At 43.9% G+C, this 16797-nt stretch overlaps 1 protein-coding gene across 1 annotated transcript in view; it reads left to right on the top strand.

Annotated features, from left to right (window-relative positions):
* The first annotated feature begins 908 nt into the window (after window positions 1–908).
* The window catches only part of LOC131880015 (alpha-2 adrenergic receptor-like), a 46171-nt gene continuing 30282 nt past the window's right edge, over window positions 909–16797 (top strand). Inside the window, exon 1 of the mRNA XM_059226511.1 lies at window positions 909–4500. Coding sequence (XP_059082494.1) covers window positions 3706–4500 — 795 coding nt within the window. The 5' untranslated portion in view covers window positions 909–3705. The remainder of the gene's footprint in view (window positions 4501–16797) is intronic.

Here is a 16797-nt window from a genome sequence, read left to right as displayed (position 1 = left end):
GCTTTGTTCCAGGTTCCACTGAATTGGCGGGGGAGGTCTCCATGGAAACTGAGCTCCAAACGACTCCCGACCTAAGTTGAAAAAACATCTGTATGATACAACTCACCCTGTCCAGTTTGAAAACAATGGAAGCAAAATAGCCTTTGCAAAACTGTATGGAACTTGTTCGATAACAGTCTAAAGTACAGGGTTGTCGTAATGGAGACCCATCACCTTAGGTCACTGGCCAATTTAAGGCCAAATCAGTTCGAGGACGAGGCCGCTAATCGAAAAGCAATGCCTTGCATTCTTCTTCACTGACTCCATCTCATCACTTCCCTTGCAAGTCCATGTGTTTCGAGGTCCTGGTCAATAGATTGAAACGCTGACTAGTCAGTGCCAAAATGACCTCGTATTCGTTGGGAAGTGGATTGCATAAATAGCCAACAAGACCACAATATTTGTCAGGTTTTTTGCCTTTCCAACCCTGCATGGCGCACAGAAGCATCCAAGAGAGCCAAAATAACAAGTTTGTTGATCTGAAAGTTTTATTCCGTTCGGGACAGAGGACTGGTCAAACCACCACGTACTGGTCTTTCATGAAAGTTTGATCTGGTCTACAAGTACGTCATCGTGCCACTTTCTCTCGGTCTGAGGATCTGTTGTGGTCTGAGCTGTTTCTCCTGGTAAACTGTACTCAAATCTTAATAATTCATTCGTGCAAATAGAGTTTGGCAAATGCCCTGGAGATATTTAGAAAAGACCACAAGAATGATCCACCGTTCCAAGGCGATTGCACGCGAGAGTTTCTGCCTTCAGGCAATCTGTGGCTGTGTGTGGGTGATTTTGAGTGTGTTTGTCGAACACACACACACACACTCACACACACGCTCGTCTGTTTCGGGATGCAAGTTCACCGGGCTCTCTCTTTTGCTTCCTCGAGAATCGTTCTTGCAAGCGGCGATTGACGGCGTTGGGGCCGGTTGGAGGGGAACGGGCTTTCTCGAAGAGCCGGCCTTGATCCGAGATTCGCAATTCCATCGACATCGGCAATTTAGTATGTAATTGTCCAAGGCATCAAGCGGAGGACTCCCCCAGCCTTGAAGTGACTTCTTGTTTAACAGAGAACCCTTATTTTTTAAAGAAACAACTTTCACACGGACACATATCTCAGACAATCGTGTCTCTGTGAGTCAGTGGGTTGACGTTTTGTAGCCAAATTTGTATAGCTGTTCCTCATTATCATCGGTCGTGTTTGCTGTCCTTGTCCACAACTCTGACTGGAGCCATTACGTCGACATTGCCTTCCTCGCGTATGGTATGGAGGTGTCTCTTATGGTTGTCAGTTTGGAAGTGTGACATCAGCAGCAAGTTCGGACTTGAAACGGGTCATTTTTCCTCCTATCTCCTTTCCCCTGGTTTGTTGTGTCTGCTCTGCTTTGAGCCGGTGAACGTAGAAATTGGGTGGTGTGGACACATGCATGAAGATCGCTTACGAGGCGAGTTCCATTCATCATCCAAACATTGGTCGTTCACGAAAAGGCCAACTCCATGCGACTACACCAACATCGACAACTACTTCGTGCTCCCTTTGACAGTAGCCGCTTGAAAGTTGGTGCATGTGTTGTTGATATCGTTGTTTGAGACTGCTGTGCTGCAGTATTCCGTGTGTGTGTATGTATGTGATTCAAAGGTAGAAGAAGTTTATCCAAGAACAAAAAGTCATGCTTGATCATTACTCAAACACTGGAGGGTCTTTCATCATAGCGTCGTTCACTCGGTCCCGACAGGTCTGAATGAGTTACCAGAACCACCGGGCAATGTTGTTGTTGCTCTTGGCGTCCTCTTCCGTGTCTCTTGCCCCGGCCTCGCTTCAGTGTATGATCATGGATGGCCATTGTCCGTAATGGAAGGCTTAGTTCGTCTTAAATTATTGGCCCTTTGTCCGAAACCGTTCCATTATGACGGTCCTGGAGTGACCTTCAAATCATGAGCGTCTGCCAACACTGTGGGCATGTCAAGCAATCTGTAAACCGTTTCCACCCCACCCACCCCCAGTCCGCAGCACTCTTCCCCAAGAGCCAAAGCAACGTCAACACTGGAAGAAAATAACAAGAACAACGCCAACGACATGCATTTGCGGGAGGTGGTCAGCGAGGACGAAGAATAGATCACCATAAGCTCCCATTGTTCCGGACTCCAATCCAATTTCGGTCCGTGTGTGGCCAGAGCATAAAAAGACATATCTTCACAAAACAGTTGTAAATTATTGTCCACTCACTTTGTCCGTCCGTTCTCCCCGAGATGGTCGTGGTGGAGCAGTTCCTTCGAGTATCTCGACTCTCCTCATTCGACCATGGTCTCATTGGGTGACTCTAATATGGCATGTCCAGTCGACGCCCATAACAAGAAGAAGAGAAGGACGACCTCGGAAACGACAGGTATGTCGACCAAATGGTTGGAGTAGCCATCCTCCATTCACCTCTCGTGGAGCTGTAATTTCGCCCGGCGATGAATTATGACATGCCTGCCTGTCCTCCTTCTCCTCGTGCTTCTCATATTGTCGTCTTTTACTTTGGCTTGTCCCACTTCTGAATTACCCAAGTGGGATCATTGTTGTTCAAAACGGGACGATAACCCACACCCCACATATTAATAGTACGTAGTACGCATGTCGCCATCCATCGAAAGTCTGGTATTCCACTAAAGAGCCCAGTCCCTGGATCCTTCTCGAACAATGGGAAGACGCTGAGGCCAAGGACCACAAATCTTCAGCCTCCCCTTCTTCTCAAGGCGAGGGGACCTCCATTCAAGGGCGGAATTTGCTCAACAAGTTGAATAGAAAAGTTGGACGAGGAGAAAAACCGACGGCCGATTTTTGCCCTTCCCTCCTTGGTGTTCTTTCTCATTCGAAGTTGCCAAGGGGTGTTCTCCCACTAGAGACATTGCAAGAAAAAGAACCCCCCTGAAAAATTAACCAAACTTGCCCCCCCCCAAGTTCTCATCAGGTCCATGACGAGCCAGTGGAACATCTTGTTTAGGGCAAAACCGAATCGGTACCGTATGTTGTGCCATCGTAATTGAAGACAACCAAGACCCTTCAGGCCGACCCGATCAAGAATTCTGACTGAGGCGCCCAGTACAATAACTGAGACAAAAGGGGACAAGACAAACACGAATATGTTCTCGAGGATGCTTGGGCCATCCCGATCTGTGGGTTTATTGGGATATAGCCTGGTGACTTTTTTCTTTTTCACGTCAAACGACAGTCTTCCCGAAACAAAAAAAAAATAACCAACATTGAATCTGGTCATAGATGTCGTTCGTGGACGGATTCTAGAGCGCTGACTTGGAGGACCGTTCAAGAAACTTTTTGAATATCCAGACTGGAATCTGAGAAACCCTGGGTGGCCTCAAGTCTACGAAACGGTCTGCAAAACAAGTGGTTTCATATTTCCAAGACCACCGTTAATCCTTCCAGGTCTTTGGTTCTACACCCAGCTAATCCCTTTTTGGGCGGCAAAAGTTTGGAGGGCTAATTCTCTGAGATCACAATGAGGCCTTGGAGCAGACGGTCCGGAGGGGCCTGTCAATCTCTGACTTGATTAAGGCCTTCATGTTCCGCCTTGAGAATGCCCTCTGTTAGGTCGGTCACCTAACAGCCATTGATTCATTCATTTGTCATCAGTGGTTTATTCGCTTACTAACCAGAAGTCGCCCAGAACCATGCCCATGGAGCATAGATATGAGGAGTTGTCCGGCGTCTTGGCGGCAGCGGCCGAATCCACTGATTCCGGTTCGGACCTTTTCTCGGACGACGAATACGGCTTGCTCAACATTGCCAAGTTCGCCGTGCACGAGTTCCAAGCCAACGGGTCCGTGGACACGAATGCCTCGACCCCGAATATCGTGACGGCCTATCCCAGTTCGTACTCTCAATTCCAAATCATTTTCCTAGCCCTGATCATGACGGTCATGATGGTGTTGATCCTGGTGGGCAACATGCTGGTGGTGATCGCCATCGCCACGGAGAATAACCTCACGTCCATTCAGAATTGGTTCATAGCCTCATTAGCCGTGGCCGACATGCTGATCGGCCTGGTGGTGATGCCGTTCTCACTGTCCTACGAGCTCATGGGCTACTGGATGTTCGGAACGCTTTGGTGCGAGATCCACGCGGCCATGGACGTGTTCATGTGCACTGCCTCCATCATGAACATTTGTTTGATCTCGTTGGATCGCTATTGGTCGATCACACGGGCCATTGACTACTTAAACGCCCGGACGCCTAACAAAGTGGCTTTGATGATCGTGACCGTGTGGCTGCTCTCGGGATTGATCTGTATTCCGCCCTTGTTGGGATGGAAAGCGGATGAGGACCTTGATTGGTTCTTTGAAGTCCTCGACGAGCAAGGCAACCGAACCCAGTTGGAGTTTCTGCAATATTTGGATCACTCGGGGAAGATGGATTTGAACAATTTCACCGACACTCTCGAGCGAGTGGTCTATCCTCAATGTGGGGTAAGTAAGTCTTCTCCTCCTCCTCCTCCTCCTACTCCTACTCCTCCTCCTACAGCGCTTGGCTAGCTTTCAAGTCACACACAGCCTCCTCCATTCTCACCCACTTACTACTCACTTCCTTCTCTGACATCCAAGGCTTCTTCTTCTATCTTATTTCTATTCAACAGTCAACTGTCGAGTGGCTTCAAATTTCGAGTCGAAAGTTGTGCCCAGAATACCTGACGTATACGTATACTGTATACTTTATACACATGTAGTAGATCCTTGTAAATGAGTGAGAAACCCACCCGCAGAAAAGGCTGAATCCTTTAATGGACTGACTGACCGTCTTGGTCAGGGCCAGACATGATCCATTCATGGTTATGTTTCGTCACTAGCGTTGACCTTTTACTCTAATCTGAACCGGCGAAATTACAGGGAGGGGCCGGCCCCGTCGCCTGCCCCGATTGAGACCCCCCACTCCCTGGGCCTTTCCCCCATTTCACCTTGATAATCGCCATTAATCATGAGCCGAGTGTCGTTTTTATTGGCTCAATCCGTGGTTCGAGTGTGTATACGAGTGTGGTACTGAGTCAGTCGTGGTGGAAACGTTGCTAGTCTAAGAAGGTCATGCTGGTAGCCTTTAACGATGGTGGTCGGAGTTGATGGGGATAACTCTTTGATGGTGGGTGGTTCGAGTGCGTACTTTGTCTTCCAAGTGCGTGGACGATTTCTCACTTAATGCGTTATGAATGGATACCAACCACCAACCACCAACCAGTATCCACCATCCACCATCCACCATCGTATTACCCATAACTAGGAAATAATCGAAGTTCAACCCTTTTTTTTGGCTAAGAGCGAACGATGGATGTACTTTGAGACTCTTGGCCCTTTTTTTCCTGCCTGTCGTTGAAATTCGAGCCTATTCCGCTCGACACGTTGTTAACTTTGAAAGGGAAAAAAGAGGAAAAGGAATCTTTTTGGAACCATTCACCGTGGTTGAATTCGGGGGAAAAACATTCCGATGTTCCTTTAGAATCGGGGTCTGGAAGGTGCCAAGGGGAGTGGGCGGAGCAACGCCCCGCCATAATTAAGGCTCGTATGAGTGGGCTGTGAATATTACCTCATCCCAATGCCTTTTGGGGAACAAGTTCTTAATTGGAGTTGGACAAGCTTTGGAATTTGGAAGAAGTTTGGAGGGGTTCCAAAAGAAAAGAAACGACGAGCCGGGCAGGTCGGGACCACTAAACTCTTTTATTGGCCCATATCCTTGGGGCTTGGCCCCTGTGATGACCCTGTCGGCGGCAACGGTTGACTCCCCTTTCCGCCCATATCCAATACTTTTCGCCCAGTTCACATTCTTCCAATTTATTTTTCCCTCTCCTTCGTCTCTTTTTCCCCTTCCACGTATTTCTCTGCCTTTCTGGGCCTTTTGTGTTTGAAGAGACGTCCGAAAGAGAGAGAGAGAGAGAAAGAGGGAGAGAGAGCAAGACACAAGACAGAATTCGACGGGGGATAGAAGCTCATCTGAAAAAAATAAACTCGAGTTCCTCGTATTAATGGGTGACGCTGTAGAGATTAGGATTAGGCGTGGCCTCGGGCCTAATCGGATTGACTCAATTGACGAGAACGATTTACATTGTGATTAAAGCCTACCTACTCAAGTAGCTCGAACCAGTTTCATCCGTAGTTGGCTTCATCGCTCATTCATCGTGTTGCAAAGCCAGTGGGCATATTCAAAATCCGACTCAACATTGGTTCCCTTCTACCTCGCTTGGATTTAGGAACAGGTTCGAGTTCCCACCAATTCCTCTTGGAAACAGGATATTTCCAAGACGAAAAGAGAGCCACCTACCAAGCCAGCTAGCTAGCTCATCGGCTATCCCCAACAAAACGATTTATATGCCGAGGCAAGATGTGGAAATAAAGATTTGAATTTAATGCAAATCATATGAAGGAGGAGCGAAAGGGGAACGAGAAGGAGAGGGACCGGGGACAACGTTCTATCGAGTGGCCACCCCAAGCTTCCAAGCTTCTCTGCTTCCCCCAAATCCGGGGGTCTTTTTCTTCTCTCTCTCTCTCTCTCTCTTTCTTCTCAAACTGGGCTTTGGACATACTGGTACTGCAAGTCTGCAGATGGTCCAAAACATCCATTCAGAATGGAATTTCTCCATGCTAAATCGTTTTTTGGGTGCAAACTAAGGTAGTGCACTGCTATGAAAACATCGGTGGCAAAATGACCCCTAAAAGGATGGCACATTTCCATTTTTCAAGTTCCACATCTATCAATGTTTGAAGGTGTTCATGGATTGAATTTGAAGTGCGACAGCCTCTGCGAAAGAATTGTCATCGCTTTCTCTGGCCGTATTTGAGTTCACTTGATATCCTAATTAGAGCATTGGGCTATTCGACACTCAAAATACAAGTTCTGGAAAAGAAATTGACCAAGTTTCATAACCTCAGAATCGTGCGTGGCTACTTCTGAGTCCCCTTCAAGATGGAATGTCATGTTTCCAACCGATTTAAATGGTTTCAGCCTTCAACCATTCAAATAACGTACGTTCCTCTCGCTATCTTGCCTTGACATTCTATCCCCAATGGACCTATGAAAGTGAGATACAAGGAATATGTAAACACTCTTCCCCTTTCTTTCTCACCAAGCCCATAAACATCTATCTATTTGTTAGGCCCTCTTCGCCAAGAGTCTGACTCTTCACTCGGAAGATGTCATCTCGGTACCGAGGAATGCAAAGTGCTTTCACGATTTCCCTGGTTCTCTCTGACCGTTTTCAAGGCTATACTAGCCTTCATATGAAGCTCACCATTCCATTTGTGCCCATTGCCAGAGGTTTCGGTCCTAAACTCCCATTTCGGACCAGGGCTCGGGCTTAATGAGATCCGGTTGTCATTGAAATGAAATTTTACTTGCCGAAGGAGCCTACCTACATGTACATGCTCCCACGGTTCTACCTTCATTGAAACCACTTGTGACGATCAGTCATAAAAGCTCCCTCGTACGGGTACTCCTCTTCGTTTCAGTAGTTTTATGTATTTACTACAGTAGTTGTTACTGAAGCAGTGTTAGTAGTAGTAGTAGTAGTAGTAGTAGTAGTAGTAGTAGTAGTAGTAGTAGTAGTAGTAGTAGTAGTAGTAGTAGTAGTAGTAGTAGTAGTAGTAGTAGTCGTAGTAAGAGAAGGGACATACTCGTACAACAGCAGTTATCATTAGTGCCGACACGATTATGCTGTTATTTATGGATCCGAGGGAAAAAGGTTGACGTGATCTATTAAAGTTTGTCTCGCCTTGACAAAAACACACCTGTTGAACATTTGATAAAATCAGGACCCAGGAATATCAGTAGCAACTCGAGTGCACTGAAACACAATGAATGTGAGGTTTGCAAGACCTTGAAGAGGAACGCTAAGTGATAATCAACCCGAACGATAGTTTCCCGTCGCCAGCACATGTTTGCCGTTTACTTGTATATATATATAGTAGAATAACCTAGAAAAGATGTCGTTAATCTCTTGCTGGCACTCACACACACACACACACACATTCTGCCAATCATATGATGATAAAGTGGCAATTTTGGTTTATCTGTCCATGATAGAGCAACGTTCCAGAATCCATAAAATAGCTTTTTTTCCCCGGGACGATGTGCACCAATGGCTCGAGCATTATACTCACACTCTCGAGATCTTTCATTCAAGCTCTCAAGCGTCCTAACTTCAGGCAGAAAACAGGCCAATACGCAGCAACATAAAGTGACTTATACATGAGAGCAATGATATTCATTTCCCCTTCAAGCATTTTTTTTAGTTATCTTACGTCTGATTATTAGGGATTAAGTGTTTGTTTGACCGTATTTAATTTTTGACAGTTTTTGAAGTCAAACGGTCAAAGGTGGGCATGAGATAAAGCCTTGAGTCCTAAGAATCAAGAACAGGTGAACTCAACTCACCCTCGCTCGACGATCCACGTGGTAATTGAGGTGAAATGTGGTCATCCATTTTCAAATGCAAGAATTCATTTCTGGTCGTGTTGAACCTACCTATGGGTTGAAGGCAACTACTCATACTGTACATAAAGAGCTTTCCTTTCCTTTTCACCCACTCAGAGACATATCATAAAGTTCTCTCATGGGAATTTGGAGCAGGGAAAAAAGCGACTCGTCTATGAAAATGTGAGTTATGCTTTTGGCCATTCACAGCTGTAGGTCCATTCCCAGTTCCACTCATCATTCTTGGGCTGGTCTTCTACATGTAGGTCCTCTAGTACACATACAAGTTTGTACGTAGTTTACACCGAGGAGAGTAGCAGGTACTGCAGCAGAAACACTTTTTCCACGCATCAGCTTCTGGCACACTTGAGAGTGTTTTCCACCCAAATGTTATTGGTTCCCTTGCAAAGGATCATCGGGACATGGTGCTTATCTGCATTCACTTTTACATCCAGAGGAATCGGCATTTATTTGAGCCGATATCATTACTCAACGGGCTCCACTTCACTTCCAGTGGTTCATATCATCGATAAGTGAGCTTGCACCCCTCGACGCCAACCTGCCAAGTTGGCATTGGATCATATTTAATAATCGAAAATGGGAACGACTCGCAAATCGTTTAGGAGGCCAAAAAAACAACCGGAAGACAACAACCTGCTTTGAAGGAAGCCTCCAATTGCCGCTTAACCTCTTCAATGTTTGAGTGCCTCGGGTTTCTCATCACAAGACACTTCCCGAGTCAAGGAGTAAAAAATGGGTGCCTGCCTCGTGTTTGGGCCAGGTCCAAGGGCTCCGGGAGGGAGTATCAATCATCCTAGAGCGTTGAGGTTCATCATTGTGCTGTTTCCACAGAAATCCTCACACTTCCTTGGTACCCTAAGAATTTTGGAAACAACTCATGAATCGTGTGCGTCGTTACTTTCCCCGAACATTTTCGAGCGTCCAAAATAGACGGTGTATGAGGAAAAATCCAAGAATATCGGCCAATTTGTATGTTCATTGACGGTTCGAACGTACGGTATGATCTTGAGAGTATAATGCTCGTTCAAGGTGAATGACAACTTGTTTCCCCCCCCCCTTTCACGAGTCAGGTGATGTCAAATTTCCATTGGGTCTGATCCATATAAACTTGAGCTTCGTCAATAGTGGCTGTGTACTGGAAACTGGAAGTAGTTGTTCTCCCGAGCAAACATTTGATGAGTAATTGGCCTTAGAGTCAGATGATTTATAGACTTTTCAGTGAGCCTGACAAATGTTTTCCTTCAAGGGTAATGAATGGCGCTGGTCATAATGAGCCATGTCGGGTTTTCTTCCTCCCTTCCATTCTCTTTCGTTCGTTTTCTCGAGAAGGTGCTCTGACCTAAAGTGACTTAATTTCATTTGGGACCAATTAAGAGCGTTCCCTCCAAGCTGGATCCAGATAAGCACGTACACGCTCATGATGACCAGAGGGGTGGAACAAGAAAACATCCCATGCGTTTTGCTTGCTCTTCTTGTTGGAATGAGTGACATCTGATCTGGCGGTCGCCGGTCCCGCTCCAGATCCCTGGATGATTCCATTATTGGCGAGAAAAAACTTGACAGTTCTCGGAGAGATTCAATTCCAATGGCCCGGGAAAAAGCATGCAATGCCAAGATAGACTAGCTGGCTGCCTGGCTAGCTGGTTGGTTTTCGGGCCATTTTCTTGCCTCCCCACCAACGACAATCTGGAAGAGAGAGACAGAGGAAAGACAGAAGAGCTTGTCTAATCAGTGATGCAATCACAACATCTCCAGAGAGAGAGAGAAAGGCGGAGGAGAGGCTGAGAGAGAGGAACACACTCCCATGGACTCGATCACCAGAACGTTCAAGAGATGAAGAAAGAGACAAGGAGTGGCAATATTCATACTCTTTACCACAACAGAGCACTTAGAGGACTAGGATTAGGGGAGAGCAATTTTCATAAGTCGAAACTTGGAGTCAAACCCAATGTCTGTACAGTACGAGTACCTCCAGAGGGTAGTTGGCTGAGAAAGATGCCATAGGGAACTCGAACTCGTGGAACAAGTGCACACTTGTGAGCGAGGAGTTGACGTATTTGAGACACGTCTGTGTGACAACTCCTCTTTAATTAGACCTCTATGGAGCACTCCAACGAGAAACAGAGGCTTTCTGGCTATGCTTGGGCCTTCAGCTCCTCCTCTCATTATGCTCAACAAATATTCCATTAAGTCAAGGATCTTCTTCTCTTGCCACTTCTATGTACTGTATAGTCTATACCGTGGATTGAGGAGCGTTCGCTGTCCTCGTTTCTGAGCAATTGCCCATTGGGTTTGGAGAGCAAGTTCAGAAGACAAGGACTGCGAATTAAATGGATTGGAATCCAGCGAATTAATCCCTTTATTCTGGTTTTTGGATAAAAGGGGGAAGGAGAGAGACCTTTAGACTTAATTCCTAATTTATTGAAAGATGAAAATGAACGTTAGCTATCATGGTTTTCTTTATGCACGGCTCTTGATGAGTTTATTTTCTTCTGTATTCACTACTTTTTTTAATGGAAGAAACAAGGAATGCGCTAATCCGAGACCATGTTCTTAGATTCTACCACTCTTTGCTGCCAATTCCTTTATTTCTTTTTATGGCTACGCTTGATGGCAATAACTCATGTACACTTGCTCATAGCTTTTAAAGACCTCTTCAATAATTAGGCAATTACGGAGAAAAGTTATTTTTCAAGTTGACCAGCAAAACAATTTGTTGGCATTGTGCCGCAAAGAATTATTAAACGAAACTAAACTGAAATCAAGGTACGTTTGAGAATGAACAATCAATGTATAATAATTGATGTTATCCCAACAAGTACATTCATCTCCCAGCCCCTTATCAAAAAGGGTTGCCGTTTGTCTAAGCTACCATTGTGTTTTTCGCACTTAGTGAGAGCGTCTAACTACGCGGTTGATTTTGCATCAACCAGAACTTGTTTCTAACACTACTAACCTTCCATTACTAAGAGTATTTAAAAAGTCAAAAGTTCCTTGTATTCACGCCAATATTTTAGCAAAAAAGTGATAAGCTCCATGAGGAGCGTGTCATCTAAGTATCACACAAGAATACACAAAGAGGCTAATCCTAAAACGCTTCGTCTCCAAGTGTGTAGACATCCTAATGTGATGCCCAAGGAAAGATGGCTTGCCCCAAGAATGTCATTCCCATGAATGCAATACTTATCGAAACACTGAAAGTAATCAGATCAGATTTAGAATGCACCAAATGACAATCTCATTCAACTCATTTCGATGAAAAGTGTTAAAACCACCAATTTGTGTGATTTTCGTACCTTCACCATGCTTCAATAAATCGGTTCCTTTGACTTTCAATTTGATCCGTTCCATTTTGGCCAAGCAGGATGCTCCTCAAAGGTCTCTCATTTTTTTAAATGTGTAGCACTTTCAATGCGTCGTACCCGCATAATGACTTGAGAAGGGATTATCTTGAATTAATTACTTTCCCTATGCCTTCTCCTTCTCTCAGTCCTTACACACGAACGACGAGGTGTCCTCGACCTCTCGTTTCCTCAAAAGCCCTGATCATATTATTCACACGCATTATTCACAAGCGTAATGTACTATTCACCTCCCCCTAAGCAGACGAAACTTGAGATCCAGATTATGAGTGAAGGAACCATGGTGGGGATTATCCGTCTTAATTACAAAAAGGTCACAAGGTCAAGAAGACTCCGGTCAGAAAGGTGTTGATCAGGTTTATGATCATGCGATCCTGATAACCTAACCAGACATCATGAAAGGTAAAATCACCCAGGATCTATAACGTGTCTATCGAGACAACTAGGATAGAAAAATGACTGATCCCTATCCCAGTCAAATCGCACGAAATGCCAACAAGCAAGCATGTGTCTTAAAGTTACCAACACCCTGCTGAGCACGTGGCCAATTGAGAAGCAACTTTTGTGGCCACCTTATTGCATCAAACATATGAGAACTGATGACGGGTGGGTTCCCGCTCCTCCAATGGTAGGAATAAATCTTGAGCTATGTTGTGGAGGAAGGGAAACCCTGTAATTGCTTTGGGAAACATCCAACACAAGCACATCAACCACCACGAAATGGCACAATAAATTCACTCCCTCAACTTTTATGGGCACAGCAAATGGAGGCCAAATGGGGACAAATAGTATAGCCCAAGATTTTCCTCGATTTGAAGCAGCTCTGACTTGCATTGTCCACACTCAAATACGGGAGAGTCCCTAAACTGACACTTCAATAGCCATTTCCAGGGAAGGCCACCAAAAAGTGTGTCCACCGAGTCGTTTGGTTTGTTTCAAGGAATCCTTGAGCTTCATTTACCTGGCTCAAATAGAGCTGCTATAAACTTGAGTAGGTCTTACATAGACCAGTCGGCCACACACTTGGAATACATTAGATGGCTCCTGAACTACATTAGCCAAAGCACCCTGAACCCTGAATACAGTGGAGCACACTCCTTACATAGACCGTAATCCTAAGGCAGAATTGCATCTGGAAACATTGCTTGTTTTGCTCGAATACTGATTGGACAGATTTCGTATAGGACAATCAATAGGGTTTGCCGATAATATAGCTAATAAGTGACGTATCAATAAACGAGACTTTCAATTCTTTTGAGTGTACTTCTAGCATAGAGACAGACACCCATTTAGTAAGTACAATTTTGTGATGCTTCAAAACAGTCATCTTCCAAAGTGTTTCATATCAAAATTTGGACGTGTACTTGAGAAGTGGAAGGTAGAATTTTGAACTGACGATTAAAGTGATACCTCATGAACAATTTGTCATAAATTAAATTTATTACAGGCAATATCCCATGACATTGTTAATATCATGCCCTATTATACGAGACCCATTATTGTCCTCAATCATTCAAGAGAGGTCTATCACAATTTGCATTCCATTAGCTCATAGCCTCAAATGTTCCAAGTGTCTCGTGTGGTTCAATTTCACTTCATGAACGAAACCACAGAAGAATAAATGTTAATCATGATATTCGCTTGACTCCTCAATATTCTCAAAATATATATGTTAGCAATATCAAAGGACTCAAAAAGCTTTATCTGCCAACAATATATGAACTGTTACCTTCACTAGAGAATTAAGTTGAGTGGAATGAAGAGGTACTAGATTTGGCTTAAAAATCTCGACCCAGTCTATGCTTGACAGTTTTGAAATACTCCATTTGGTTGTGTTAGATGTTTTTTTTATATTGGAAACGGAACAACTATTCAACATGTTTGGTCATTCAAAGGAAAACGAATAAATGCACACCAAAAAAACTTGCACCATACTCCTATGTAATCAACATAATCTGATTCAGCTAACATGAAAACGTACGTTGTCTAGAACAGATTTGGAGTCTTCAAAATGTGATGGAAAAAGCAAATTTTCTTGACCATCTTAACATTTCCCTTGCATTGCCTCAATCTCATTTTTCTCTCTCCTCTTTGCACAGGGAAATAAAGTCTTTTTTCATCGGAGCACACTGAGCGAACTAAGCAAGAAAGCACAAAATGCAATGTTTTCAGGTATTCACTGGCTTAAAAGACATAAATGATCCACTGATGAACAAAGCCCCGAGTTAACTGCCCAATTCTGGCCATTAACGTCTTCCTCCTAGCGGTCGAAAAATGTTTTTTTTATTACTTGGTTACTTTTTTTCGTAACAAAATACATAAAACACGTTTAACAAATATTCCAAGCAAAGATTGGCTTATTACATTTTTATTTTTTGTGGACGTCCTTACCAGTATTGGAATGTAATTGAGATTCAAGACTAAAAAGCTTTAATTCAAATTTAGCTTTAAATTAATGTCAAACTGAAAATTGACATGGCTCGACTTGACTAATCTGCCAGGAAGCAAAAATGCGTTGGAAAGGCTCATTATGTTTCGAAACAGATCCCTAAAGGGGATTTGTTTGTCTGAAAAACTAAGTTAATACGATTATTCAAATACCTGCTTGGCTAGATTTGGATGTGAACAAGTGTGCAGGAAATTGAATACGTAGTAAACATAAATGTCATCCAACTGAATTTGCTCTTCTCTCCCTGAAGAGGCTCTTTTAGTACTTGCATTGTTAGTATCTTGGAACAATAGGATGTGGTCTCATTCATGTCAATCGTTTATCAAATAGGGATAAAATGAGTAATACACAAATTCATCGATTGTCATATTTGACAATATATACCGTTATTTTGCAAAAGTCTGTCAATGAATATCATCATTCAACACTATCTTCGTGAGGAACAATATATTTGTTCCAAAAGTCATAAAGTCATCAATTTTTGTCCGACATTAAGAATGTTAAATTCGATAAAAGAGGCATTATAGTGTTTATTCAAGCAAACTATACTACACAGAGTACATTTACAACCCCGTGCCCAATATAAACAGTAGTAGCCTTGTGGCCACCAGGAGAATATATGGTTTCATTTATCATCCAAAGATCATGCAGGCCTTGAATATGGTAGGTCAGTTATGAGGCCCTTTTGGCACGCAAAAATTGTTGGCGTCTCTGTAAAAGTGTCTTTACTTTGAAGCCACAAGATGGAAGATGGTATTCACTGATGACCAAGTTAGACGGATGGTTTAAGGGATCTGGGAAATATTCCACAACTTTGAGATGTTTTTCTTTGAGCCTAACTTCCACCAATCTGATCTTCAAAGCTAAGAAAACTTATCTCAGAACCGCTTTGGCTCTGCTTGAGTTACTAGAGTTGAATTATTGTATGTAGTGTGTGAGAAATCATTTTCTATTCGGAATCTGAGACTAGCGTGAAGTTCGATCAAATTCTGATATCATGTGGGATAGCCTTCAACAATTCTCGATTCTATGTTTAATTAGAAAAAAACACGTGTCATGTCCGCACGTCAGCCTTGTACGTAAACCTCAAAAAACAAATGCGGTTATAACTGGTCCACGTTAGCTTAAATGGACGTGGAAAAGAAAAGCTCCCAAATTTAAGCACGTACATGGTCCAAATCATGAATCACATCTTTTTTTATTCTAGGTAAGTTTCAACACGACGGAAGCCTATTACCTTTGGCAGCAATGATCACCACTCTTTCCTTCATTAGAGGTCAAAACTAGTGTTTTGCCAAACTAGGGCAAGGTCGTCTTTTCTTGTGGTGCAACGTCCAACACAATGAATGAACCGTTGAGCGCGTTATGAGTTTTTCTGCGGTCCGTCGTCGTTTTGTGAGCAATTTAGAGCCTCCTTTGCCCAAGGACAGATATGAGTTTCCAAGTGTTTAGTTTTCCTGGGGCAAAATGTGACAGAGAAGTGGTTTCAGTGGTTGTACCCCATACAACCAGGAAGAGCAGGGAAGGCTTTATGTAGACCTCCCTGGCTGAATTGGTTGGCCTTCCTTGCGCCGAAGTCTGAGGCCCTTAAGATTTGTTGGATGACTGCGACAAAAGTAAGAGGAAGCGGTCGTTCCTTGTTTGTCTTTGCAAAATAGACTTGATCCGTCCAATTTCAATGGAACCAGAAATCTGAACCTGTTCCGAACCATTTTCGGGCACCACTTACGATCCGTTGAACTTGGAACCATCAACGCCTGGGGAAGCCTAATTTTGATTGAATCTTCTAACCGAGATCGACGATGGGAAGGTTCCACTCTTGAGATATTGATCAAGGGCTTTGTGCCAATTTTGGGTCATGGAACCAAAAAAAAACGTAAAAAAAATCCTTTTTACCGAAGATAGCATTGCCCATGTTTTGTTGTTACGCTTATTGGATTTGAGTATGGCCATTAAAGTCAGTCACCAAGACCAATCTCAGCGTAGAGAAGGGCGTACCCAGCCCAAGTGAAGTTTTTCATCCTCTCTCTCTTGCCAATGTTTCTATGAAAAGACGAGTAGGAGATTTTGTCAGAATAGCGTTGAATCCGGCTGCAGTTCAATTATCCCCGTCCAACATGAGAGGATAAGCTTTTAAAGTCCATTGGAAGGGGGTTTGAAATCTTGAAATGGTTCAAAACACAGCCCGCCCTTTTGGTATGAAAATTGAGGCCATGGTCTGGGAAATGATGGCCTGAGAGAAAGGACGACCAAAGCCGGAAAGTAACCTTGGCTATAAATTCATTTAATGAATTTTAGAGACCTTCTTCGCCACCACACCTTGATCTTGCTTGAGCATGGCCGTGTCACTCACATCTAGGTCATAGTCCATTGAGTCCGACATTTCACGTTTCGGTCGTTGAGATGGAACTGGAGCCACCGAAATGGAACCGCTCATTTGTCTGAACTGAGGAGAAACAGACAAAGGCCAAGAAGAGAAA

Source organism: Tigriopus californicus, chromosome 5 (genome assembly GCF_007210705.1).
Source record: "Tigriopus californicus strain San Diego chromosome 5, Tcal_SD_v2.1, whole genome shotgun sequence".
Lineage (NCBI taxonomy): Eukaryota > Metazoa > Arthropoda > Copepoda > Harpacticoida > Harpacticidae > Tigriopus > Tigriopus californicus.
The sequence above is the reverse complement of the archived record's forward strand: the minus strand, read 5'-3'. Positions and strand labels throughout refer to the sequence as shown.